The sequence below is a fragment of the Gadus macrocephalus genome, chromosome 20 (genome assembly GCF_031168955.1).
Source record: "Gadus macrocephalus chromosome 20, ASM3116895v1".
Taxonomy (NCBI): Eukaryota; Metazoa; Chordata; class Actinopteri; order Gadiformes; family Gadidae; genus Gadus; species Gadus macrocephalus.
In genome coordinates this window covers 11986406-12010378 of record NC_082401.1, presented here as the reverse complement: position 1 = coordinate 12010378, position 23973 = coordinate 11986406, and the positions used below count along the sequence as shown (strand labels likewise).

At 48.0% G+C, this 23973-nt stretch overlaps 2 protein-coding genes and 1 long non-coding RNA gene across 10 annotated transcripts; all 3 read right to left on the bottom strand.

Moving 5' to 3' along the window:
• Positions 1 to 315: 315 nt before the first annotated feature.
• cd302 (CD302 molecule) lies at positions 316 to 5609 on the bottom strand. Of its 4 annotated transcripts, none has more exons than XM_060039937.1 (6): positions 5443 to 5609; positions 3532 to 3657; positions 3324 to 3434; positions 2853 to 3095; positions 1702 to 1725; positions 316 to 1165 (listed from the first exon to the last, which is right to left on the bottom strand). In XM_060039937.1, exons 1-6 carry the CDS (start codon positions 5531 to 5533, stop codon positions 954 to 956), a joined length of 807 nt encoding a protein of 268 aa, XP_059895920.1. In that variant the 5' UTR covers positions 5534 to 5609; the 3' UTR covers positions 316 to 953. The 4 variants fall into 4 exon arrangements, with proteins under 4 accessions (XP_059895920.1, XP_059895921.1, XP_059895922.1 ...); XM_060039938.1 differs by having other exon boundaries at positions 316 to 1147; XM_060039939.1 differs by having other exon boundaries at positions 2853 to 3038; positions 5443 to 5606.
• A 584-nt stretch (positions 5610 to 6193) lies between these two features.
• Positions 6194 to 23728, bottom strand: LOC132448145 (RNA-binding motif, single-stranded-interacting protein 1-like). 5 transcript variants are annotated; one of them, XR_009523318.1, is made up of 14 exons: positions 23486 to 23728; positions 17262 to 17491; positions 15817 to 15875; positions 13992 to 14083; positions 13650 to 13807; positions 13030 to 13109; positions 12306 to 12418; positions 12164 to 12210; positions 11762 to 11846; positions 11598 to 11645; positions 11222 to 11320; positions 10224 to 10347; positions 7973 to 8051; positions 6194 to 7934 (listed from the first exon to the last, which is right to left on the bottom strand). XR_009523318.1 is itself a non-coding variant. In XM_060039196.1 (14 exons), exons 1-13 carry the CDS (start codon positions 23534 to 23536, stop codon positions 7980 to 7982), a joined length of 1215 nt encoding a protein of 404 aa, XP_059895179.1. In that variant the 5' UTR covers positions 23537 to 23728; the 3' UTR covers positions 6194 to 7934; positions 7973 to 7979. The 5 variants fall into 5 exon arrangements, 3 of the variants coding, with proteins under 3 accessions (XP_059895179.1, XP_059895180.1, XP_059895181.1); XR_009523319.1 differs by having other exon boundaries at positions 6194 to 7915; XM_060039196.1 differs by having other exon boundaries at positions 10267 to 10347.
• On the bottom strand, positions 14961 to 15800 carry LOC132448154 (uncharacterized). Its single transcript, XR_009523324.1, has 2 exons — positions 15524 to 15800; positions 14961 to 15489 (listed from the first exon to the last, which is right to left on the bottom strand). It is a non-coding gene; the product is annotated as an uncharacterized LOC132448154 (long non-coding RNA).
• Positions 23729 to 23973: the final 245 nt, after the last annotated feature.

Below are 23973 nucleotides of genomic sequence, written 5' to 3'. Positions count from 1 at the left end.
TGGACGCCAAAGTTTGTCAGGCAGGAATCCCTAGATGTGACTCATCCAGCAACATTGTGTGCAAAGGCAGAAAACAGGTCAAATGAAGTCCTGTTGCTTTAGAAGTAGCCTAGGTGTTCCTCACTGATAACAGCAGCTTAAGTTAACCCCTGCGGTGGGTGTTGGGAGACAGAGGGGTTAACGGGGTTCTGGTTCAGAAGCTCATGGAGAAGGCCTTTGGGATGGTTGGAGCTGTGATCCAGCATGTGAGGTTGGGGGGTTAGTGATGTGATTTAGTGAGGATCGCCCTTCAGCAGAACTTCAGGAAACAAGCCATAGCATTAAATGACAAAGGCCATCAAATGTATTTCAACAAACAATGTTTCAATGTATACAACAAAATATTATATCTCTTGATTGAAAAGTCAGGATTTCTAGTAACATCAAAGTAACCAGTTCAATATCTTGCGACAGTACATTCCAAGTATACTTTACAAGGATGGACCAAGCATTATATAATCATTATATATTAATAACCATCATCATGTATGCTCATCGATCATAATTTCTCAGTGCTACTGAATAGCATAGAACAGTTATAAAACTAACATTTCACACAATTATACAAACATAATCACATCATTATGCATACATTTAATTTAATCTTAATTTTGTTTTTGACAAAACAACCGATTGATTTAATGTTTGGAAACAAACCCGTCTCTCCCCCGTCTCCCCCCTCGTCTCACCCCTCGTCTCACCCCTGCTGGATGCCGTGTGAAGGTCCATCATCATCACTTAGTGGACGCCACGACCTCAACATGACCTCCACATGACCTCCACATGACTCACAACGTTCTGCCTCCTCAAAACTCAACCCCTCTCTAAAACCTCCGCCTCTGGAGGTTAAGGGTCCGGACTCAGCGCCTCCGTCAGGGCGCCTCCGTCAGGGCGCCTCCGTCAGGGCGCCTCCGTCAGGGCGTCTCCTCGGCCTCCACCAGCCCTGAGCGGTCGTGGTACGGCCCCCCCGCCGTTGGGTGGTACTCGAAGGGCGTGAAGAGCGCCGCGCCGGGGCGACGCCTCTGCTGCAGGAACCAGATGACGGTGGAGATCGCCATGACGACCACCACACTCAGCACCACCAGCACCGTCAGCGCCACGCTGGGCTCTGGGGGAGGAGCAAAGACTAACATCATAAGTTATTTTTGTAGCCCATCATTTACGCCATAAGAAAATAAAAAGCCAACTTCACATTAAGAAGGACTACTGCGGGTAGTTAATGTCAACATCAACATAAGATTAGCCCCTTTTTCACACGTGAATTGGGATTCAAGTGGCCTAAAGTATTCCTGTTGGCCAAGTCCGACCTCAGTAATTCTCACTGTTGGCGACAACCTGATTGAAATCAATACGACAAGAACGCATGGATCGAAAGAGCACATGTTGTAGTCCATCTTCGGAAAATTTTAGTTTCACTCTTATCTAGAGACTCTAGAGGTTAGCAATACTCGCCCCCGCGCAATGACTTTGGTTAGGAAAAATGGAGTTTATTAATTTTAAACAGTGTGGTCTTCTTCTATGTTTGAAAGAAAGACCCTTTTCATCTCTCTTTGACCCGATGACGTTTTCCACAAAAGGTTAAGGAAAGGAGGCATAAAGGTTAGGAGATTTGACCCCCCTTATAAAACAACATGTCTGAGTGAAGGAGTGAGGGGTACTCACTCTGTCGGCCCGGGGTCAGCTCCTCTGGAGAGAGAGGAACACATTGAGGTTTAGCAGGTACTGGGTCGTTACCAACGGACAACATTGGTTTAGTGTGAAGGAACCCCTATCACTCTGATGGGTGGTACGCCCAGAACCCTACTAACATGACCCAGACTAACATGACCCAGACTAACATGACCCAGACTACATTGACCCAGACTAACATGACCCAGACTAACATGACCCAGACTAACATGACCCAGACTAACATGACCCAGACAACATTGACCCAGACTAACATGACCCAGACTAGCATGACCCAGACTAACATGACCCAGACTAACATGACCCAGACTAACATGACCCAGACTACCATGACCCAGACTACCATGACCCAGACTACCATGACCCAGACTAACATGACCCAGACTAACATGACCCAGACTAACATGACCCAGACTAACATGGCCCAGACTAACATGACCCAGACTACATTGACCCAGACGAACATGACCCAGACTAACATGACCCAGACTAACATGACCCAGACTACGATACCCAGACTACCGTGACCCAGACTACCGTGACCCAGACTACGATACTCAGACTACCATGACCCAGACTACCGTGACCCAGACTACCGTGACCCAGACTACCGTGACCCAGACTACCGTGACCCAGACTACCATGACCCAGACTAACATGACCCAGACTAACATGACCCAGACTAACGTGACCCAGACTACCGTGACCCAGACTAACATGACCCAGACTAACATGACCCATACTAACATGGCCCAGACTAACATGACCCAGACTACATTGACCCAGACGAACATGACCCAGACTAACATGACCCAGACTAACATGACCCAGACTACGATACCCAGACTACGATACCCAGACTACCATGACCCAGACTACCATGACCCAGACTACCGTGACCCAGACTACCGTGACCCAGACTACCGTGACCCAGACTAACATGACCCAGACTAACATGACCCAGACTAACATGACCCAGACTACCGTGACCCAGACTAACATGACCCAGACTAACATGACCCAGACTACCGTGACCCAGACTAACATGACCCAGACTAACATGACCCAGACTACCGTGACCCAGACTAACATGACCCAGACCAACATGTCGCAGTAGGACTCACTCTGGCTGGTCTCACAGATGACCCCGTTCTCCACCTCGTCCACACAGCTGATCTTCTCCCACATGCCCGTGCTGGTGTGCAGCGCTACGCACGTTTCCACGGGAACCAGGTCTGAGGGGTCGTCCGAGCCGCGTTCCCAGTTAGCGTAGCTGGAGTTCTGCCCCCCGAACCACCTCATCCGCTCACCTGACAACCGAGCAGCAGACAGGGTGAGCCAGGAGCAGAAGACCTCCTCGTCTCCTCCTATCACACAAGGTTCTTCCATCGGAGAGAGGCTCATGGAGGAAACATTTAAAATGATTTGTCCGTGCAAAATCAAATAAACCTTGGAGATTAAAACAAAGGGAAACACTTCTTTAAAAAGGTAGAATGTGAGGCTTGTTGAACACACTGTGGCTTGTATTTTAAAACCCCAATTGGTTGTGTATTGTTTTTCATGATTGTGCATTATTATTATTGTGCAGCACTCACTGCTGGTGTCGTAATACATGCCCAGCCATACGTTGGTGTTGCCCTTCCAAACCTCCGGACTGTACTTAAGGATGAACTCATTCTCCTCTTGGCTCTGGATCGTCACCAGCTCTGAAACATTCAGATCCACACAGTCAAAACCCGATCCCACGTCTCCACAGGGGGGAAGACTTCTTAAATCCACCGCTGAAGACGGAGCCGTGCTGACCGAAGCCCTGACACAAGGACTGGGCGCGTTGGTAGGAGTAGCTCTTCAGCCGGTCCTCCTCTCCGTGGACGAAGTGGTAGCAGCTCCCGCCATAGGGCACCCAGGTACGGCCGTCTGCAGGGCATTCTGAAGACACAGGACAGGGTGAACCCCACCCTAACCCCACCAGGGGAGGGTGAACCCCCACCCTAACCCTACCAGGGGAGGGGGAACCCCACACTAACCCAACCAGGTGAACTCTGACCCTCAGCCTAACCCAACCAGGTGAACTCTGACCCTCAGCCTAACCCCACCAGGTGACCTCTGACCCCGTGAGAGGATCACCTTTATGATCATCGATTTTCCATTGAGTTCAAAGAACACAAATTACGCAGTTACAGCAGAAGTCCCAGGAATTGAAAAGTCAGCTAGCAGCACAACAGTCCGTTTTTACCAGGCCCAACAGCCAGAGTACGGCTGAGACCGTAGCGTCTTATCGTGGGAGGCTTGTTCTTGTTCGTAGCATCTTGTGAAAATTGTGTTAAATTGTGAAAGAAGCGTACGTGGAAGCCGCAGATGTGCTCTTTGCCGATTTTAAAAATAGAAAAGGAGATTTTGTCTGCTATTCAGGACGTGCAGTTATAAAGAAATTCTGTTACACGTCAATGCGAGGGAATGGCGGAGGATGTTGCACAGCAATTGAGGAATGATATTGACACATGCGAGTGTTTTTCTCTCCAATTTGACGAATCCACAGTTGTTGTTTGTTTTTTGACGGATTAAGTGTGAAAGAGGAGCTTCTGAAAATATTTGTGTGAGCCTTTTCACGTATGAAAATCATCAAGTCAAAATACAGATCCACCTTGCAGCCTGCTAACGGCTGGCACTCGGCTGCTACTGCCCGGACTCCGGACTATGAGAATCCTCCTCTCAGCGCAAGGTGTCCCACTAAGGTAGAGATACAACTTGAATTAGGCATTGTATTATTTGAGTTGTTTTTCTGCCTGTTGTATTGTTACTTACAGGCCAGTCCTAGGCCCACTTGTACTTATTCTTTCCAGCACGCACATTTACTTCAATAAATGTAGTATTATTGTTAAAACTTTATCTTTGTTTCAGAAAACAGTGTCCTATTTATGTGCACAATAAATTGTGGCTACGCTACGGCTTTCTATATGGCTTGGTAGATCTCGTATCTCCTATTTATCAAGTTGAGCGTTTGTGCATTTGCGCGCACGTGTGGACCAACTCAATTCTGACAGATTGGGGAGGGGGAGTGGTCATCTTGATTTATTATTATTATTATTATTATTATTATTATTATTATTATTATTATATTAATATTCATAAACGAGTAATGTATGGTCTTTCAACAATTTCAAGTGAAACATTTATAATCTTTCATGTGGTGCCCCCATTGGTTGTCAATGGTAGGTGGCCCTGGGCACGGGTCCAAGTGCCGTTATGGATGATCCGGCCCTGCCTACAGTCCTACAGTTCTGCAGGCCTGTACGACTGTAGTCCTGAAGCACTGTAGTCCTGTAGGTCTGTAGTACTAGCACTACTCTCAAGGCTGGTCGAGATGCGCACTTAAGGTTAAGAGAGACCGTGTGGACGTGAAGTCATCAGATAATAACGACGCAGTTCTAAAGCTGCTTCCCTGTTTCCTGCTAGAGCAACAGACGTCCTGCTGGTCTGGAACAACACAGGAACATTAAGGAACGTTATGGAACACTAAGGAACGTTAAGGAACATTAAGGAACGTTATGGAACGTTAAGAAACATTAAGGAACGTTATGGAACACTAAGGAACGTTTTGGAACACTAAGGAACGTTAAGGAACATTAAGGAACGTTATGGAACACTAAGGAACATTAAGGAAAGTTATGGAACGTTATGAACACCAAGGAACATTAAGGAACGTTAACTCACCTCCCGCTGAAGACAGCTGCACGTTAACCAACAACACAAAAAGAACGCTGAACGCTGAGAGAGAAGGTCGGGGTCTGCGAAACGACTCCATGTCCAACTATACTCTGAACTTTGATGTGTGCGTTTGTGTTTGTTTGTGTGTGTCAAATCGTTGCGTTGACGTCACGACGTACACTAAGCCCCGCCCCTATAAAGAATATTTCTCAAACGAGGAGTATTTATATAGTGTATATATATATATATATATATATTTATGAACCCAAGCATACATCTGTAATTAAAGTTTGATAAGAAATGAATCAAGGACGTGGCAAGTCTATAGTTAAGTCTTGAAGTAGGCCTACTAGTGGTGAGTAATGGGACTTCTTTATTTATCCTCCAAATACAATTTAAATCTGGTCTCTAGAACCTCATGGAGGTCTGGTCTAGAACCTCATGGAGGTCTGGTCTACAGCCAGGCTGGCTGAAATGATTATCAGTTCGGTTTAGGTGGAGCCAGAAAGTTTCAGAACTCTGATCTTCGTCTATTTCTGTCTGGGAGGGCAAACCAAACCCTCTCCCCCTTCACCCTCTCCACCTTCACCACCTCTCCACCCTCACCGCTACTGTCTACTGGTACCACTGGTAGTCCACTGGTACCTGCTGTCAGTATGATGAACGGCCGGTTGGGTAACATCACCCTCTACAGCAGCACCCATGGTTATGTTAGAGCAAGAAGGTCTGGAGACGAACCGTGAACATTCACACGCTGGACGCTTTCATGTTTTTATTACAAAAATGTCAAAGAAATGGACAGAAGGTAAAGCCAAGGGATCATCCAGCATAAAGTCTTTGGCTTGAGGAACGACCCATTGGAGACCAAACAAGTGACCACTGGCAAATTAGTGGCACGTTAAAACAAATAGCTTTCGTATAGATATTTCTATGAATCTCTTTTAATTCCTCAAACGGACTGTACAAAACTCTTCATAAATTATTACTTCTTAATATAACTTAATGACATGATGGTAACTGAGAGGAGTACTTTTCATTCAGTCCCTCATGGTCTCCACACCGCTCCACCCCCGACTCGTTGCTCCTCCTCTAGCTCCACCCCCGACTCGTTACTCCTCCTCTAGGAGCAGCTCCCGCTCCCGGCCGGTTCTGCGGCCGGTTCCTGGGTTCTGCGAGATGTTGGGGGCGGACAGGGAGCCGGAGCTCCAGGATGTACCACGGGTCTGTTTTCACGCTTCGTCTTAAAAAAAAACTTGAACTTCAAACGAAGTCTGTACAGATCTGATAAAAACATCCTCTTACATACTCCCCCCTACGGCATCACGCGGGAGGGTTCTGAGAAGGGAAGGATTAAAGCGGGAGCGTCTGGAAGGCTTGGACCTGCTAACCCAAACCTCAGGAGGAGGAACAGGAGAACTGAGGTAGAACACAGGCGGTGCTGCAGAGCCTGCTCCCGTCTGATCAGAGCAGAATGATGAACCTAACAGCAGGGGGCCGCGGTGGCCAGCCACTCGATGTGAGGTCAGAGTTCTGAACTACCGGAACTCTACCATCAACTATCTGACATTCTTCCCGTTTAACTGTTTGTATGTAGTGAAGACGTCATATGTGGCACTGGGATCCAAGCCTTCGTGTACGATACAAATGCAAATGTACAAAAAAGGCACATTGTCCAAACTTCTAGTCTAGGCCCAGGGAGTCGATTCCTGGTCTCCAAACAAATGTCCCCTCAGTCCACTTCGTCTTTAGTGAAGTAAAGTTGACTAAATTGTTTGCATTTCAAATCAAAGCAAAACAAATACACACATGCTCTAAATGACAGGACATCAACCAAAAGACAGAAGCTCGCCCCGAGCCCACACACCCAGTGAACAGCTCTACAACACCCTCAGCAAAGGTTAAAAAAACTATTCACACCTTTATCATTCTAATACACATCAGTTCAAAAGCACAATGAGATACATTGCATTCAATTCTCTTGTCTAAAACTAGAAGGAGGAAACTATTAAGGCAAAGTGTTCCAGGATCAGTGGTGAGAATGAAACACTTCCGCTACAAAGAAGAGCACATTGAACTCTTCACCAGCAAAACACAGCAAACAAGTCATCTTTAGAGGAAGTTGAGCAAAGTCTTCTGAGCAAAGCTTGAACAAATGGAGGAAAATAAATCGCAAAACTACAAACAAAATACACATTTCCCATGATGCAGTTCACCAGGTCTGGTGTCCAGACACTCCGATCCTGAGGAAATCTTTTTTTAAATAAATGTCCTTATCAAAATAAAATGTTATAACAAAAATAGGGTATTGTATTCTAAATATAAACACAAAGAAATGAATTGCAAAATTTGTGCAAAATGGTGAAAAAATCCTTAAGAGTCCTTTGCATTATTGTTTCAGGAAGCCATGATTGCTTTAGCGGTCTGCACTAGTGTGACCTCTGACCTCCGCACCAGTGTGACCTCTGCACTAGAACGTGACCTCTGCACTAGAACGTGACCTCCGCACTAGTGCGTGACCTCCACACTAGTGCGTGACCTCCACACTACTTGTTCTGCTGGTAAAAGTAGGGAGAACGGTTCCCAGACGTATCCATCTGGGACTGAGCGCCGTTGTCCTGGAAACAGAAGAAGACCTCATATTAGTACCAGTACTGTCTTAGTACCAGTACTGTATTAGTACCAGCAACACTGTCTTAGTACCAGTACTGTATTAGTACCAGCAACACTCTGTCTTAGTACCAGTACTGTATTAGTACCAGCAACACTGTCTTAGTACCAGTACTGTATTAGTACCAGCAACACTCTGTATAAGTACCAGTACTTTATTAGTACCAGCAATACACTGTATTAGTACCAGTAACACTCTGTATTCAGGGTTTCCCCAGGTTTGATCAAACCAAATTTAATCTTTTTTTAAGACTTTTTTAAGACCACTTCAATGAAAATTAAGACCTACATCGCACCCATTAAGCAGTCGTAAAACACGGTCGTGCATATGTTATTCATGTTCTTTTGGAACATATGAAACATTCATGTCAATACATTAATGAATGTGCCAAAGGATAAGTGTGCACTCACCAATCAAAGAGCCAAACTGAGGGCCTAACTCAAAGTCTAGAGGCCTGATGTCTCTTAAGACCATGTACCCAGAAATGATAAAAAAAGATTAAAAAAACAATACACAAAGTGATGGTGTGAAAGTGTAGCTGTATTTTTGGTTTAAATATCAAACTTTCAACACACAATATAAAATATTAAAAAACAAACTCTTTTCAAATTGCTGTAGTTTCTCAGCATTCAAATTTCCTCAATCATTTCAATGAATGACCATTTCACTTGCCTCGTTGACCTCTTTTACTAACTCCTTCGTAATGTATGGAGCCAGCCCGAACCCTAACCCTAACCCGTCCACAGACATGGTGACTAATGTATGATAGTAAGCATTATTGGCCCTTAACACTAATATTCGGAAACAACACTGCCTCAAAAGGATATTGGCCTAAGCAACACCAGTGGAGGCTATACTTTTCCCTGAACTTTTAAACGTTGCAAACGTGCAAAAACATAATTATATATTTATGTGGCATTCAGTCCAATGCTTAAAATATATCAGTGGCATTCAGTAGGCCAATGCTGTGGTAAAGTGTGTAAAGTATGACCAAGTGTTTCTTTCTGTTCAATAGATAGAACTTTATCAATCCCCTGTAGGAGAAATTTGTTAATGTTTGTCCCTAATGGCAACAAAAAAAAATATACAAAACATGACGGTAACTCTGAAGTCAAACCGTCCAATCTGAAGGCTCTACTTAACCACTCCCCCTACTCACTTCCAGCAATGCAAAGCGAACAGAACTGAGGTGGGGAGGGCGTAGCTTAAGTAGTTTGTGACCGACCCAGAGAAACGCAACGCAAATTCAATGTGAACATGTATGAGGCTTTAATAAAATCCCGGACGATTTTGAAATTCCGCCCGGACACATTTATTTTTATAAGTGTCTCAAAAAGAGGGCATGTCTGGGCAAAAGAGGACGTCTGGTCACCCTTCGTAAGGGGAACCCATTTGATTCCTACCTGTTCCACTGTTAAATAGTGGCGCAAGTTGGTGGGTGCTATCCTGGTAATTTCTCTGCGTGAGAAATACGAAGTGTGGCGTGTGAGCGTGTGCATGGGTCGAATTGCGTGTCTCACGCCGAATGCGTGAGACTTGAGAGCCCTGCTTCCCCATGATGTGGCGTCTCCTCTCGACTGATTATGTTTGTCGAGATTGCCGGCGCGAAAACCCAAAGTATTGTTCGCGCATACTCCAATAAATGAGACGTTCTCTGACGTTACGCAAAACCCCGATACGCAAAACGCCCCCTATTTTCCCCTTGTGTTACAGTCCGGTTGACTACGAAAACATATCCTAGTAGGAAATTTAAGACCATCTTTAAAAAATTAAGACTTGGGTAACGCAATTTAAGACTTTTTAAGGCCTTAATTTAGGAACATGAAATTTAAGACATTTTTTAGACTTTTAAGACCCCGCGGCAACCCTGGTATTAGTACCAGTACTGTATTAGTACCAGCAACACTCTGTCTTAGTACCAGTACTGTATTAGTACCAGAACTGTATTAGTACCAGCACTGTATTAGTACCAGTACTATATTAGTACTAGTAACACTCTTCGTACCAGTAACACTCTGTATTAGTATCAGTACTGTATAAGTACCAGTAACACTCTTAGTACCAGTAACACTCTGTATTAGTACCAGTACTGTATTAGTACAGGTAACACTCTTCGTACCAGTAACAGTCCGGTCAGGTTAGTACTGGTTTCCTCCCCTCACCTCCACAGGAAGTGCTGTGCTCTGCATTTGGGCGTACTGGGAGAGGTAGGCTCCCTGCAGACCGCTGCCTGCTGCCAGGAACTGAGACCAGAGAGACCAGTTAGGATCAGAGAGAGACCAGTTAGGATCAGAGAGAGACCAGTTAGGATCACAGAGAGACCAGTTTGGATCACAGAGAGACCATTTAGGATCACAGAGAGACCAGGTAGGATCACAGAGAGACCAGGTAGGATCACAGAGAGACCAGGTAGGATCAGAGAGACCAGTTAGGATCAGAGAGACCAGTTAGGATCACAGAGAGACCAGTTAGGATCACAGAGAGACCAGTTAGGATCACAGAGACCAGGTAGCATCAGAGAGAGACCAGTTAGGATCAGAGAGAGACCAGTTAGGATCACAGAGAGACCAGTTAGGATCAGAGAGAGACCAGTTAGGATCAGAGAGAGACCAGTTAGGATCAGATAGAGACTGGTTAAGATCACAGAGAGACCAGTTAGGATCACAGAGAGACCAGTTAGGATCACAGAGAGACCAGTTAGGATCAGAGAGAGACCAGTTAGGATCAGAGAGAGACCAGTTAGGATCAGAGAGAGACCAGTTAGGATCAGAGAGAGACCAGTTAGGATCAGAGAGAGACCAGTTAGGATCAGAGAGAGACCAGTTAGGATCAGAGAGACCAGTTAGGATCACAGAGAGAGAACAGTTAGGATCAGAGAGAGACCAGTTAGGTTCACAGAGACCAGTTAGGATCAGAGAAACCAGTTAGGAACAGGAGACTAACACAGGAACAGTCAGTACTGACTAACCCAGCAGAACAGTCAGTACTGACTAACCCAGCAGAACAGTCAGTACTGACTAACCCAGCAGAACAGTCAGTACTGACTAACCCAGCAGAACAGTCAGTACTGACTAACCCAGCAGAACAGTCAGTACTGATAACATGTCGGCTGCTCACCGGCCCCGTGCTGCTGAGTGACCCATCCCAGGGGTGTCCCATCCCCTGGGAGAGCGGGAGCATGGGGGCGGGCTCCATGGAGGGAGACAGCACCGCACCCTGGGGGGAGGAGGGCACAGGTCAGGAGGGGGAGGAGGGGGACATGGGGGAGGAGGGGGAGAGAGGAGGAGTGAGGAGGAGTCAGGGAGAGAGAGGAGGAGTCAGGGGGAGAGAGGAGGAGTCAGTGGGAGAGAGGAGGAGTCAGTGGGAGAGAGGAGGAGTCAGTGGGAGAGAGGAGGAGTCAGGGGGAGAGAGGAGGAGTCAGGGGGAGTCAGGGGAGAGGAGGAGTCAGGGGGAGAGAGGGGTGGAGGAGGAGGGGTGGAGGAGGCGTCCTTACTGGGTGCTGCATGATGTAGGGCTGGTGCTGCACCCACGGGCTCTGCACCTGAAACACACAGAGGGTCAGGAGCCCTGCTGATTGGCCCACCGGCCCGCCCATCCACCTCACAGCCCGCCCAGGCCTCTGGAGGCTCCACTGATGAGTGGTGTGCGCTGACCCACCTGGTAGGGGGAGACGGTGGAGACGTACGGAGAGAGAGCCAGGCCCATCATCCTGCTGGCCAGCCCGTATGGAGACGCATACAACCTGGACACACAACCACACCACTGAGCACGGCTAGGCTACTGCTGGAGCTAACCACTAGCACCGCTCAGCTACGGCTGGAGCTAACCGCTAGCACTGCTAGGCTCCTGCTGGAGCTAACCGCTAGCACCACTAGGCTACTGCTGAAGGTAATCGCTTGCCACCCCTCAGCTACTGCTGGAGCTAACCGCTAGCACCGTTCAGCTACTGCTGGAGCTGACCGCTAGTACTGCTAAGCAACTGCTGGAGCTAACCGCTAGTACCGCTAGGGTACTGCGGGAGCTAACGGCTAGCAGCGCTCAGCTCTTGCTCGCCCTTACCCGTTCTGCATGGCTGCCGTGGGGTCATAGGTCAGCGTCATCCCAGCCTGGGAGGGGGATGAAGGAACAACACCCATCGTTACGACAACAGCAAACCACACAAACATAACGGGGGTGGGGCGACCTCTGACCCCTCACTCACCAGCCGCTCCCCCTCCCTCAGCCAGCCACGCTCGCTGGGAACAAACTTGTTGTGGCTCTGCCTCTTCTTCTGGCCTCCGTCTGCAAACTTACACAGCAGGGGCTGCAGGGGAGCTGGGGGGGAGACACACACACACACACAGAGACAGAGACAGAGACAGAGACAGAGACAGAGACAGAGACAGCGACAGCGACAGAGACAGAGAGAGAGAGAGAGAGAGAGAGAGAGAGAGAGAGAGAGATTATATTGGCATCACTCTCTTTATGCATGATGCGGTCAGTTTAACGTACTAGCAGCACCCTACACCCCCTAGCCTGGGGGTCCACTAGGGTCCAGCCCCTAGCCTGGGGCTGGACCCTAGTGGACCCCCTGGGGGGTGCACCCTCCCTGACTCACCTGCAGTAATCAGTAATCCACCTTCCTGAAGGCTGTGAGGCCAACGGAGACTATTCCAGTTTAATAATCCAATTACAGAGAAGCCACGCCTCTCTCTCTCTCTGTCTCTGTCTGTCCCTCCCTCCCTCTCCCTTCCGCCCTCTCTCTCTTCCTCCCGCTCTCTCTCTCCCTCCCTCCCTCCCTCCCTCCCCCCCTCTCCCCCTCACAGCCCCATCGGAGCGTTAGCCGCGGGTTCTCCAGCCTCCATATGGCCCACTGCGTGTGTAGCTTAGCATGTCCCGCTAGGAGCATGGCGCTGTTAGCATTGTGCTAGGCTAGCTGGTCCTACCGGGCACTCCGGGCGGGGTCTTCATGAACTTCCCGTTGAAGTGAGCGATGATGGCCTCACACTTCTCCTTCGATTCCATCCTAGAAGCAGGAATGATAAAACTCCTCATTATTGAATCAGTGCAGAGAACGGAGGCCTCTCCTTCTGCCGAGGACAGGGGAGGAATATGACACAAAATGTGAAATAATGTGTAATTATGGAATCATTTAGAATTTAAATCAATAATCCTAGTAATAATAATAATAATAATAATAATAATAATAATAATAATAAAGTACTTGCTAATCCTAGCGGCTACTTGGGTTTTAGCGCAAGTGTTTGCGTGTGGTGCTGTGTTTTTGCGCGTGCGTGTGCGCATGTGAGAGGGAGGCAGGGCCGTTCCCATTAGTCATGACTGGTGAAGCACAACCAGTTTAATTATGAAGAGCCTGAGTGACACCCAGGAATCCACTGTGTGTGTGTGTGTGTGTGTGTGTGTGTGTGTGTGTGTGTGTGTGTGTGTGTGTGTGTGTGTGTGTGTGTGTGGCTGTGTGTGTGTGGCTGTATGTGTGTGGCTGTGTGTGTGCGTGTGTGTGTGTGTGTGTTATTGCGTGTGTGTGTGTGTGCGTGTGGGGGCTGACCTGGCGAAGCCCACCCCCCTGCTGGCCCCAGAGGGGTCCCGCAGCACGCGGGTGGAGACCACCGGACCGAAGGCCTTCAGCAGAGCCTCCAGCTGCTGCTCGTCCACGCTCAGCGGCAGGTTGGACAGGTACAGGTTGGTGGGGTCCTGCTCCTGTTGCTGAGGACAGGAGGAGGGGGAACAGTGAGAGGAACGCTGAGGAATGCTGAGGAACGCTGAGGAACGCTGGGGAACGCTAAGGAACGCTGAGGACCGCTGGTGGAACGCTGGGGAACGCTGGGGAACGCTGAGGAATGCTGAGGAACGCTGAGGAACGCTGGGGAACAGAGGGGTGTGATCTCACCTTGGCCATTTGAGCCTGGACTCCGTTGCTCTTCAGCGCCGCCACTGCCTGCTGCGCCGCCGCCGGGCTGTCGAAGTCCACGAAGCCGTAACCTAGGTAACAGGGTCATGAGTCTCAGCCGTAACCTAGGTAACAGGGTCATGAGTCTCAGCTGTAACCTAGGTAACAGGGTCATGAGTCTCAGCCGTAACCCAGGTAACAGGGTCATGAGTCTCAGCCGTAACCTAGGTAACAGGTTTATGAGTCTCAGCCGTAACCTAGGTAACAGGGTCATGAGTCTCAGCCGTAACCTAGGTAACAGGGTCATGAGTCTCAGCCGTAACCTAGGTAACAGGGTCAAGAGTCTCAGCCGTAACCTAGGTAACAGGGTCATGAGTCTCAGCCGTAACCTAGGTAACAGGGTCATGAGTCTCAGCCGTAACCTAGGTAACAGGGTCATGAGTCTCAGCCATCTCTCTCTCTCATAACATAGCCGTGCTGTGTGTGTGTGCACACCAAGCACACACACACAGCACGGCTATGTGTGTGTGCTTTCTTGGTGTGTGCTTGAGTGTGTGTATGTGCTTGGTGTGTGTGTGTCTGTGCTGGGTGTGTGTGTGTGTGTGCTGGGTGTGTGTCTTTGCTTGGTGTGTGTGTGTCTATGCTTGGTGTGTGTGTCTGTGCTGTGTGTGTGTGTGTCTGCGCTGGGTGTGTGTATCTATGCTGTGTGTGTGTCTGTGCTGGGTGTGTGTGTCTATGCTTGGTGTGTGTGTCTGTGCTGTGTGTGTGTGTGTCTGCGCTGGGTGTGTGTATCTATGCTGTGTGTGTGTCTGTGCTGGGTGTGTGTGTCTGTGCTGGGTGTGTGTGTCTGTGCTGTGTGTGTGTGTCTGTGCTGGGTGTGTGTGTCTGTGCTTGGTGTGTGTGTCTTTGCTGGGTGTGTGTGTCTGTGCTGGGTGTGTGTGTCTGTGCTGGGTGTGTGTGTCTGTGCTGGGTGTGTGTGTGTGTGTGTGTGTGTGTGTGTGTGTGTGTGTGTGTGTGTGTGTGTGTGTGTGTGTGTGTGTGTGTGTGTGTGTGTGTGTGTGTGTGTGTGTGTGTGCTGGGTGTGTGTGTCTGTGCTGGGTGTGTGTGTCTATGCTGGGTGTGTGTGTGTGTCTGTGCTGGGTGTGTGTGTGTGTCTGTGCTGGGTGTGTGGGACCGGGGGGGACCTCACGTTTCCCCTCCCCATTGGTCAGGTGTTTAAACCCCGCCCTAATGGGGGAGGAGCCAGGTGCCGTCACTGATCGGTTTCTAAAACCTGCAGCCTGTTCTTCCTCTCAGCAGAGGGGGAGGAGTCAGGGACATGTCACTCCCCCTTCCCCCGAGGCCCCGCCTCCAGCTGGGGTCTTGAACGCCCGGTCCTGAAATAACCCGACAGCTAGCTCTAACAGGACGCTAGCTCTAGCACGACGGCTAGCTCGAACACGACGGCTAGCTCTAACAGGACGCTAGCTCTAACACGACGGCTAGCTCTAACAGGACGCTAGCTCTAACACGACGGCTAGCTCTAACACAACGCTAGCTCTAACACGACGGCTAGCTCTAACACGACGGCTAGCTCTAACAGGACGGCTAGCTCTAACACGACAGCTAGCTCTAACACGACGGCTAGCTCCAACACGACGGCTAGCTCTAACACGACGGCTAGCTCTAACACGACGGCTAGCTCTAACTAGATGTCCAGGACAGCCTCATGTGATCGGCCTGTACTCTACTCTTTCTCTAACTCTACTATACCTCTAACTCTTACTCTACTTTACTATAACTCCCCTCTCCTCCCCCCTCTCCTCTCCTCCCTTCAGACACACACCTTTACATTTGTTGGTCGTCTTGTCCAGGATGGCTTTGGTAGATACGATCTTCCCGTACCTGGGAGGAGCAGAAAGTAGGAGCAGAAAGGAGGAGCAGAAAGGAGGAGCAGAAAGGAAACTATGGCTGAATCCGAATACTTAGTACATACTATTTCTGTTCAGTGTCTACTACTTGACCGTACTACACTTGACTGTGTAGTACGGTCTACACAGCTATGCGTAGAACGCCGCCGAAACTCCACCGGATGTTTGGAGATGACGTATCTCCCCTCAGATGCCGGCAAAATTACCTTGATAAGTTACCTGTTTTCCGTCTTGTCATCGTTGTTATTAAATTAAAAATGTCTCTTTTTACTTAATTACTTACTTTACTATTTTACTCTTTTTAATGTCTCTTTTTTTCGCCGCTTTCTACGACGTCTTTCTGGTGGTGTCGGGTCAGCCATCTCTTCTTCGTTCGTTACCAGACTCCGGTTGCATTGTGGGATAGCGTAGTGATCTCCGTTGTTTACTGTGGCGGTAGTACGCATTCGGTAACGTTTTCCGTACTACACAATGCGTACTGAGCATTCGGACGCGCTATATTTGTGGCGTACTACAAAATGCATACTATATAGCAGTCAAGTATGAATATTCAGATTCAGCCATTGTGAGCTGGACTATCAGACAGAGCCGCCTGTTAAAGACACAAAGAGGGAGGCTAAAGAATGTGTGACCTCACCGCAGAGCTATGAGACAGGAAGTAGTGACCCAGCGACACCAGTCAGACTGGTATGGACTGGACTGGTATTTAACCACCATAGTTTCAGTAATGGAACTGGTATTTAACCACCATAGACGTATTAATGGAACTGGTATTTAACCATCCTATATTCAGTAATGGAACTGGTATTTAACCACCATAGACGTATTAATGGAACTGGTATTTAACCATCCTATATTCAGTAATGGAACTGGTATTTAACCACCATAGACGTATTAATGGAACTGGTATTTAACCATCCTATATTCAGTAATGGAACTGGTATTTAACCACCATAGACGTATTAATGGAACTGGTATTTAACCACAATAGACGTATTAGTGCAAATAGATAGGATTCATTTCTAAAACCAGTCCGACTAAATTAAGTTAAATGATGGGTTGGTGTTGGTGGTGGCGGTGGGGGGGCTGGTGGTAGTAGGGGGGGTGGGGTGGGGGTAGAAGTGGGGGTGGGAGTTGAGGTAGTAGTGGGGGTGGGGGTAGAAGTGGGGGTGGGGGTGGGGTGGGGGTAGAAGTGGGGGTGGGGTGGGGTGGGGGTAGAAGTGGGGGTGGGAGTTGAGGTAGTCACGGCCCACAGAGCTGGACCAGGTCGTGGTCGGTGGGGGTGGGGGGGGGGGGGGGGGGTGGTGTTGGGGCTGGTGTTTGGGTGGGGGTGGGTGGTGTTGGGGGTGGGTGTACTCACGGCCCACACAGCTGGACCAGGTCGTAGTCGCTGGTGGTGGGGGTCAGCCCCCGGAGGTACAGGTTGGTCCGGCTGAGGGTCTCCCAGCCCGCTGTGCTGCTGCTGCTGCTGCTGTTTGGGCTGGGCGGGGCCGTGGGCGGGGCCGTGGGCGGGGCCATGGGCGGGGCCGTGGGCGGGGCCGTGGGCGGGGCCGTGGGCAGGGCTATGGGCTGCGACGGCGCGACAGGCGGCTGGAGTTGAAAACAAGGAGGAGGGTCGGTGGAGGGGGAGGAGCCACAGAGGGGAGGAGCCACAAAGGGGAGGAGCCACAGAGGGGAAACGAAACCAAAGACTGACTTGTCACGGGATCACACAATGTGAGGAGAAAGGTTTCACAATTAGGTTTGCGACACGAGAGAACTACTTCCTGGTCAAAGAGGACAAAACAAAGACCTGAATATGAGAGAGAGAGAGAGAGAGAGAGAGAGAGAGAGAGAGAGAGAGAGAGACGGAGAGACGGAGAGACGGAGAGAGAGAGAGAGAGAGAGAGAGAGAGAGAGAGAGAGAGAGAGAGAGAGAGAGAGAGAGAGACGGAGAGACGGAGAGACGGAGAGAGAGAGAGAGAGACGGAGAGAGAGTCAGAGAGTCAGTTTTTTCTGTTGGTTAACCACAGTGTGGCATGCTGTGAATAGCGAAAGCCAGCAGCATATTTAAAGCAGTTAACTTCAAGAGGATCAAATAACCGCATTCTGTTTGCACCGTAACAGAGGAAACCTGAATCAGACCATCGGAGGACTTCACTTCACAGTGAACTACGGGGGCAACTTGGTACCAACACGCCGTGAAACCACGGACACAGTTCTGAATTATTACTTTTAATTTTATACTTTGCAAATTCTCCCAACATTTATTGTGAGATTTGAAATACTTTTTTGCGAGACATCACAAACACAAAGCTATCTGGTGAAAACGAGACCTCGTTCTGATTATTAATTCCTTCCCTCCCCTTATTGGTCCACCTTAAGGGGTTCTGTTATTTTTCAACCCTTATCTCTGGGCGTCCATGGGACCCCCCCCAGCCTACCCTGGTAGACCTCAGCCCTGTCCCAGGGGTCCTGTAAGGCCCCCCATAGTGGAGGACCGCTGGTCTGACAGCTCTCCCTCCCAGACTGGGAGGGAGAGGAAGGTCAGCAGCATCCCATCTTGTTCTGAGCGCAGAGACCTCAGTCCCGTTAGGACTAGACCGGGACCAGGACCAGGACCCTGAACAGGAGGACCAGGACCAGGCCCAGGTCTGACTGAAGAGCATGGGGCTCCATTACAATAACCAGCCTGAAGGGTTCCAGGTGTTGAGGGCCGAGAAGCAGCAGAGGCTGATTAGTGTGTGAAAGACAGGCCAGAGGCAACGATCACACACTCCAAAAGCATCTACCTGTACCGTTAGAGGGCGAGTATGAAGGTGTTCCACCTGTATCGAGGTGTTCCACCTGTATCGAGGTGTTCCACCTGTAGCGAGGTGTTTTACCTCTATCGAGGTGTTCCATCTGTATCGAGGTGTTCCACCTGTAGCGAGGTGTTCCAACTGTATCAAGGTGTTCCACCTGTATCGAGGTGTTCCACCTGTATCGAGGTGTTCCACCTGTATCGAGGTGTTCCACCTGTATCGAGGTGTTCCACCTGTATCGAGGTGTTTTACCTCTATCAAGGTGTTTTACCTGTATCGAGGTGTTCCACCTGTATCGAGATGTTCTACCTGTATAAAGGTGTTCTACCTGTATCGAGGTGTTCCACCTGTATCGAGATGTTCTACCTGTATCGAGGTGTTTTACCTGTATCGAAGTGTTCTACCTGTATCGAGGTGTTCTACCTGTATCGAGGAGTTATACCTGTATCGAGGTGTTCCACCTGTATCGAGGTGTTCCATCTGTATCGAGGTGTTTTACCTCTATCAAGGTGTTTTACCTGTATCGAGGTGTTCCACTTGTATCGAGATGTTCTACCTGTATCAAGGTGTTCTACCTGTATCGAGGTGTTTTACCTGTATCGAAGTGTTCTACCTGTATCGAGGTGTTCTACCTGTATTGAGGAGTTATACCTGTATCGAGGAGTTATACCTGTATCGAGGTGTTCTACCTGTATCGAGGTGTTCTACCTGTATCGAGGAGTTATACCTGTATCGAGGAGTTATACCTGTATCGAGGTGTTCTACCTGTATCGAGGTCTTCTACCTGTATCGAGGAGTTATACCTGTATCGAGGGGGTTTACCTGTATGAAGGTATTTCATCTGTACCTGAAGTAGCGGCTGTAGTTAACATTCTCCATTCAAATCAAGTCAAATTACTAAATAGACAAGATCTATAACAACAATGTGTCCGTTTAGTGAATTTAAGATATTCTTTCTGAACGTTGATCCCTTGATAGTGATTGGTCCTCGGACCATCAAGTACATGTTGATCCGAGTCGACCTCTGGCCAAAGAAAACTGAATCACAGATGGAGAGGAAGTGTTCCGATCCTCCATCATTGGTATGAAGTGGCTTCCTGTCCAGTGGTGGATTAGTGTTCAGCGCCCTGTGATGCATATCAGAACGCAATCTCCTCCATGGCTTCCAGTCTGCACAGCCTGGTCCACGGGGGCTGGGGGCTCGGTGCCAGCCTGACACTGGGAGCCTGTGTAGCTCAGAGCTAGGGGTGCAACGGATCAGAAACGGATCACAGAACTCACGGTTCGGATCGTGTCACGGTTTTTGAGTCATGGGTCCGATCATTTTCGGATCAACAACAACAAAAAAGATAACAAGACAAACGTGACTTTAAATAAAATCGTAAAATGTTCAAAACAAAATAAAGTGTAAAATTTGGTAAAAATCCTGCTTCCTTTAAGCATAGTTAATATTTAATAAAATTGCTTGGGTCCACATAAAATAGAAATAAAAAAATAATTTCAACAAAACAAAGTGCAATCTGAGGCATTATTCGTTCCTCTTGGGCTGTGTTGCAGAGTTTATTTTCCAACAAATTTGTGCAATTTGCTCGTTGGTCATAAAGATTTAAACTGTTATTTATTGTATTTAATGTTGTTAGGTATCACAAAACGGAATGTAATACGAAAAAGTAGGTACTAATTTAGCGGTTTTGCTATTGATTCTCATTTCCCCCAGAGTGCATTGCATGACGTCACGTTGGGGAGACACGGACCAAAACCACATTGAGACCCTTGAGAGTAGAGACTAGTAAGAGAGTGTTCAGCAGATTATACAGATACATAGATAAATACATAGATTTAGTTAGTATATGCTACACGTCAACCTCCTAAGATGGCGCAATTTGATTGGTTCGCTATCTCGGGATATTGGGATAAACTCAATATTGTTTCAATCGCAAAATGTCCGCTAATAACAACAAATAAACCTTCGGTCTCGGGGGCTATTCCCCACTATTCAATAATTGTTGATTAATAGCCTAGATAGATAGATAGCCTAGTCAAGTCTTTATTAATACCAAACTACACAAATCGTCTGGAATTCATTTGGGTGATTCGGCTCACACAGTATAGCCTAGAAAATCCACACAGAACAAGGGAGGCAACAAGTCTGACTGGACATACACAAAATACATTAAAACTAGACACATGCGTTGATAGATAGACAGATAGAAAGATAATTAAATATCTTCTATTATTTGCCTTGGGGAGCCAGCCAATCCTGTGTGCGTATGCAAATTAGCCATGTGCGCCAATGTTGGGAAGTCATACTAAAAACGGATAGCAAGCGAAAGCTAAACCAGACTGTATCAATCACATACTTTGGGTCCATTCTAACTTATGGTAAGAGGCTAGTCTTTAAATCTTTGCAGTGACTGAATGTTGATGATAAAACGGATTGTTTTGCATAAGATGAGTGTGTGCAACTGTGCATGTGTCCTTTCTGGCTTCGGCACACTGCATGGTTATGAAGGCCTTGTGGTTAGTTGTGGTCTTAGTGAAACAGCCTAGCCTTGGAGATGGATTAGTTGGAGTGATTGTGTACGGGCGTGCGAGAGTGAGAGAGAGAGCACACCCACCGTGGTGATGTTTGGCTTGTTGTGGGCCTGGGTCTGTCAGCATCCGCCGGGTTGGACGATGTGCTTTGTGTATGTGTTCAATCTACATCTGTCTGGTCGTATTTGCGGTAGATTGATGGTTAAATAATGTCACACCACGATCGGTTATACTTGCAGGCACCCATTTGCAAGTGCACTGATTGCGTGTCCGATAGGCTAAGTTAGCCCATAGCTAGCATTATGCCTTCTATTTCTATATCTTCTGACTAAGTTTACCGGTATATAGGCATACTTACGACATAATCGCTGTCACTAGATATAAAGAAAACGTTGACTTTCACTCTGTGCTATTCACTGACAGTAAAAATAAATAAAAGTGTTGTTATTGTATGCACTGCTGTTCATTGATTAGCTCCAATTGCTGTGTTGCTAAATTATAGCAACTCTCCACTCATTCTCCTCTGACCATGCATTTAATTGGCTTTGACTGCCATCAGTTCTCGGCAATTCCTCATTCGCCCGCTCACGTCTGACAGGTTCGAAATTATACTGCTGTGGGCCATCATGCATGTTATTTGTGGTTCTTGCCACCTCTTAGACCCCACAGTTCTAGTACTAGGTTGAGGCTACCTTCCACCACGTCTCCCCAATGTGACGTCATCGCCGAATGGTGTTAGAAAACACCCGTAACTGCCAAAAATGGACTTTAACACTATTTTGGAGACATTTTATAAAAGATATACATATTTTGAGTGCTTTATGTACCCATTAATCAAAACTTCCGGTTAACCTGCACGTAGTCCTTTAACATGGATAGTAAATAAAAATAAAAAAAACGGAATTTGCGCTTTAAACATGCGCTGATAACGTGAACGCACAACTTATTTTCTTCTTTTTTTTTTATCAGCCGATCCGCGGATCACTTGAGTCCCGAACCGTGAGGGTTGAGCCGTACGGTTCACCTGAGCTCTGAGAGCCTTGAAGGATCTACCTGCTCTGCTCCATACGTTCCTCAGACGGATCCACAGCAGACCAACCGAGGAGCGGGCATCACCTCAGGGACCTCTTGAGGAGGCAACAACACACACACGCACACGCACACACACACACACACACACACACACACACACACACACACACACACACACACACACACACGCAACAGGAGGTGGACGTACAGAAGGCAAACCTGTTGTAATGCATTAGGAGCTCCTGAGCGCTGCGGCTCCTCGAGGAGGGGCGTGTGGAGACCCCCAGAGCCTCTTATCAGGTCTCTCCAGACCTGCAGTCTGCCCTATCAGAGCTGCAGAGACATGGGCCTATTCACAGGCCGAACAGCACCGCCCCAGACACCTCCTGCACTATGATACACAGGAGAATACAGCCATACCAGTACCAGTCCTACCAGTACCAGTCTTCCTCCTTCCCCTACACACCGACCAACTGCCCTGTTCCACAGACCAGTGATAACCAGTACGATACCAGTAGGCCTCAGAGAAGAACCTCTGTAACTGAGAGAACACGGCGTGGAAAACCAACGTCTACAACCTGAAGGTCCATAGTGAGAAGGAAGACACCAAATCAAATACTATTGAAAAACCCATCAGTCAGAGCACACAGAAGGATCAATAGTACCGGATACTAGCCTACAGGTGAATTATACTACTACTGCCAATACTAATACTTACAAGTTAATGCTGGCCGTAAACCATCACAATAAAGCATGTAGTTGCCAACTTGTGGTTTAACTCTGGCTCATGTTAGGATGTAAACTCAGAGCATTAACTGAACCCCATGGGACAGATTGTGACCTTCATGTTAGTGTTTCACATCCGAGCGACGGACACCGGATAGTTCATATATAATAATACATAATAATATATCAAGAAGAGTCAGCCTCTTCCCGATAAGCCTCTACCTGGTCAGCCTCTCCTCTGAAGGTGAAGGTGTCTCCTACCTGTCTCTCTTTCTGATGGTGTAGGTGTCTCCTACCTGTCTCTCTCACTGAATGTGTAAGTGTCTCCAACCTGTCTCTCTCTCTCTCTTTCTGATGGTGTAGGTGTCTCCTGCCTGTCTCTCTGGGGGTGTAGGTGACTCCTACCTGTCTCTCTCTGGGGGTGTAGGTGTCTCCTACCTGTCTCTCTCACTGAATGTGTAGGTGTCTCCTATCTGTCTCTCTCTCTGGAGGTGTAGGTGTCTCCTACCTGTTTACTGTACGGAGTCCTCAGGATTGTTCCAGAATTACCATAAATCATCCTCAGGTCGGGAGATAAGGTTGTTTTGTTCTTTCTTCAAACAGCTCTTGTTTATAACTTCGTTAATCGAATGACTGGTGACGTGAAGTATTGATCCTCTCCTCAAAGTTGTCCCCTTACACCCGTAGCGCTCCTCTAAACCTGACCGGACCGTAGCTCCTCCCGGTGATAATGAGCCCCCGTTGCTCTGCGCAGCGCGTCCTGCGCACAGCGAGGGGGTCACGACGGGACAAACCATCTCACACGGAACTACAGGGGAGTTGTGTCAAGACATCGAGAATATCCCCTATGATTTATCATGAATTTGTCGTTCAGCTTCACAATTACTGCTAAGTTTAATTTAAATCCATTAATTATTAGTATCTTTTTCGAATACTAGTTTTGATGTGCAAAATAAAAAAAAAAAATGGCGGCTTTATTTCCCCTTCAGTGGACGT

Excerpts from the sequence above, each read along its gene's own strand:
- cd302 (XM_060039937.1), bottom strand. The coding sequence starts at position 5,533 with ATGGAGTCGTTTCGCAGACCCCGACCTTCTCTCTCAGCGTTCAGCGTT. Across the intron at positions 1,726-2,852 it reads CATCTGTGAGACCAGCCAGA|AGGAGCTGACCCCGGGCCGA; the intron begins GTGAGTCCTACT and ends CTCTCTCTCCAG. Across the intron at positions 1,166-1,701 it reads GCTGACCCCGGGCCGACAGA|TCTTTGCTCCTCCCCCAGAG; the intron begins GTGAGTACCCCT and ends TTATGATGTTAG.
- LOC132448145 (XM_060039196.1), bottom strand. The coding sequence starts at position 23,536 with ATGATTTATGGTAATTCTGGAACAATCCTGAGGACTCCGTACAGTAAA. Across the intron at positions 14,084-15,816 it reads GACGACCAACAAATGTAAAG|GTTACGGCTTCGTGGACTTC; the intron begins GTGTGTGTCTGA and ends CCTGTTACCTAG. Across the intron at positions 10,348-11,221 it reads CACTCAGCAGCACGGGGCCG|TTCCTGGCAGCAGGCAGCGG; the intron begins GTGAGCAGCCGA and ends CTCTGGTCTCAG.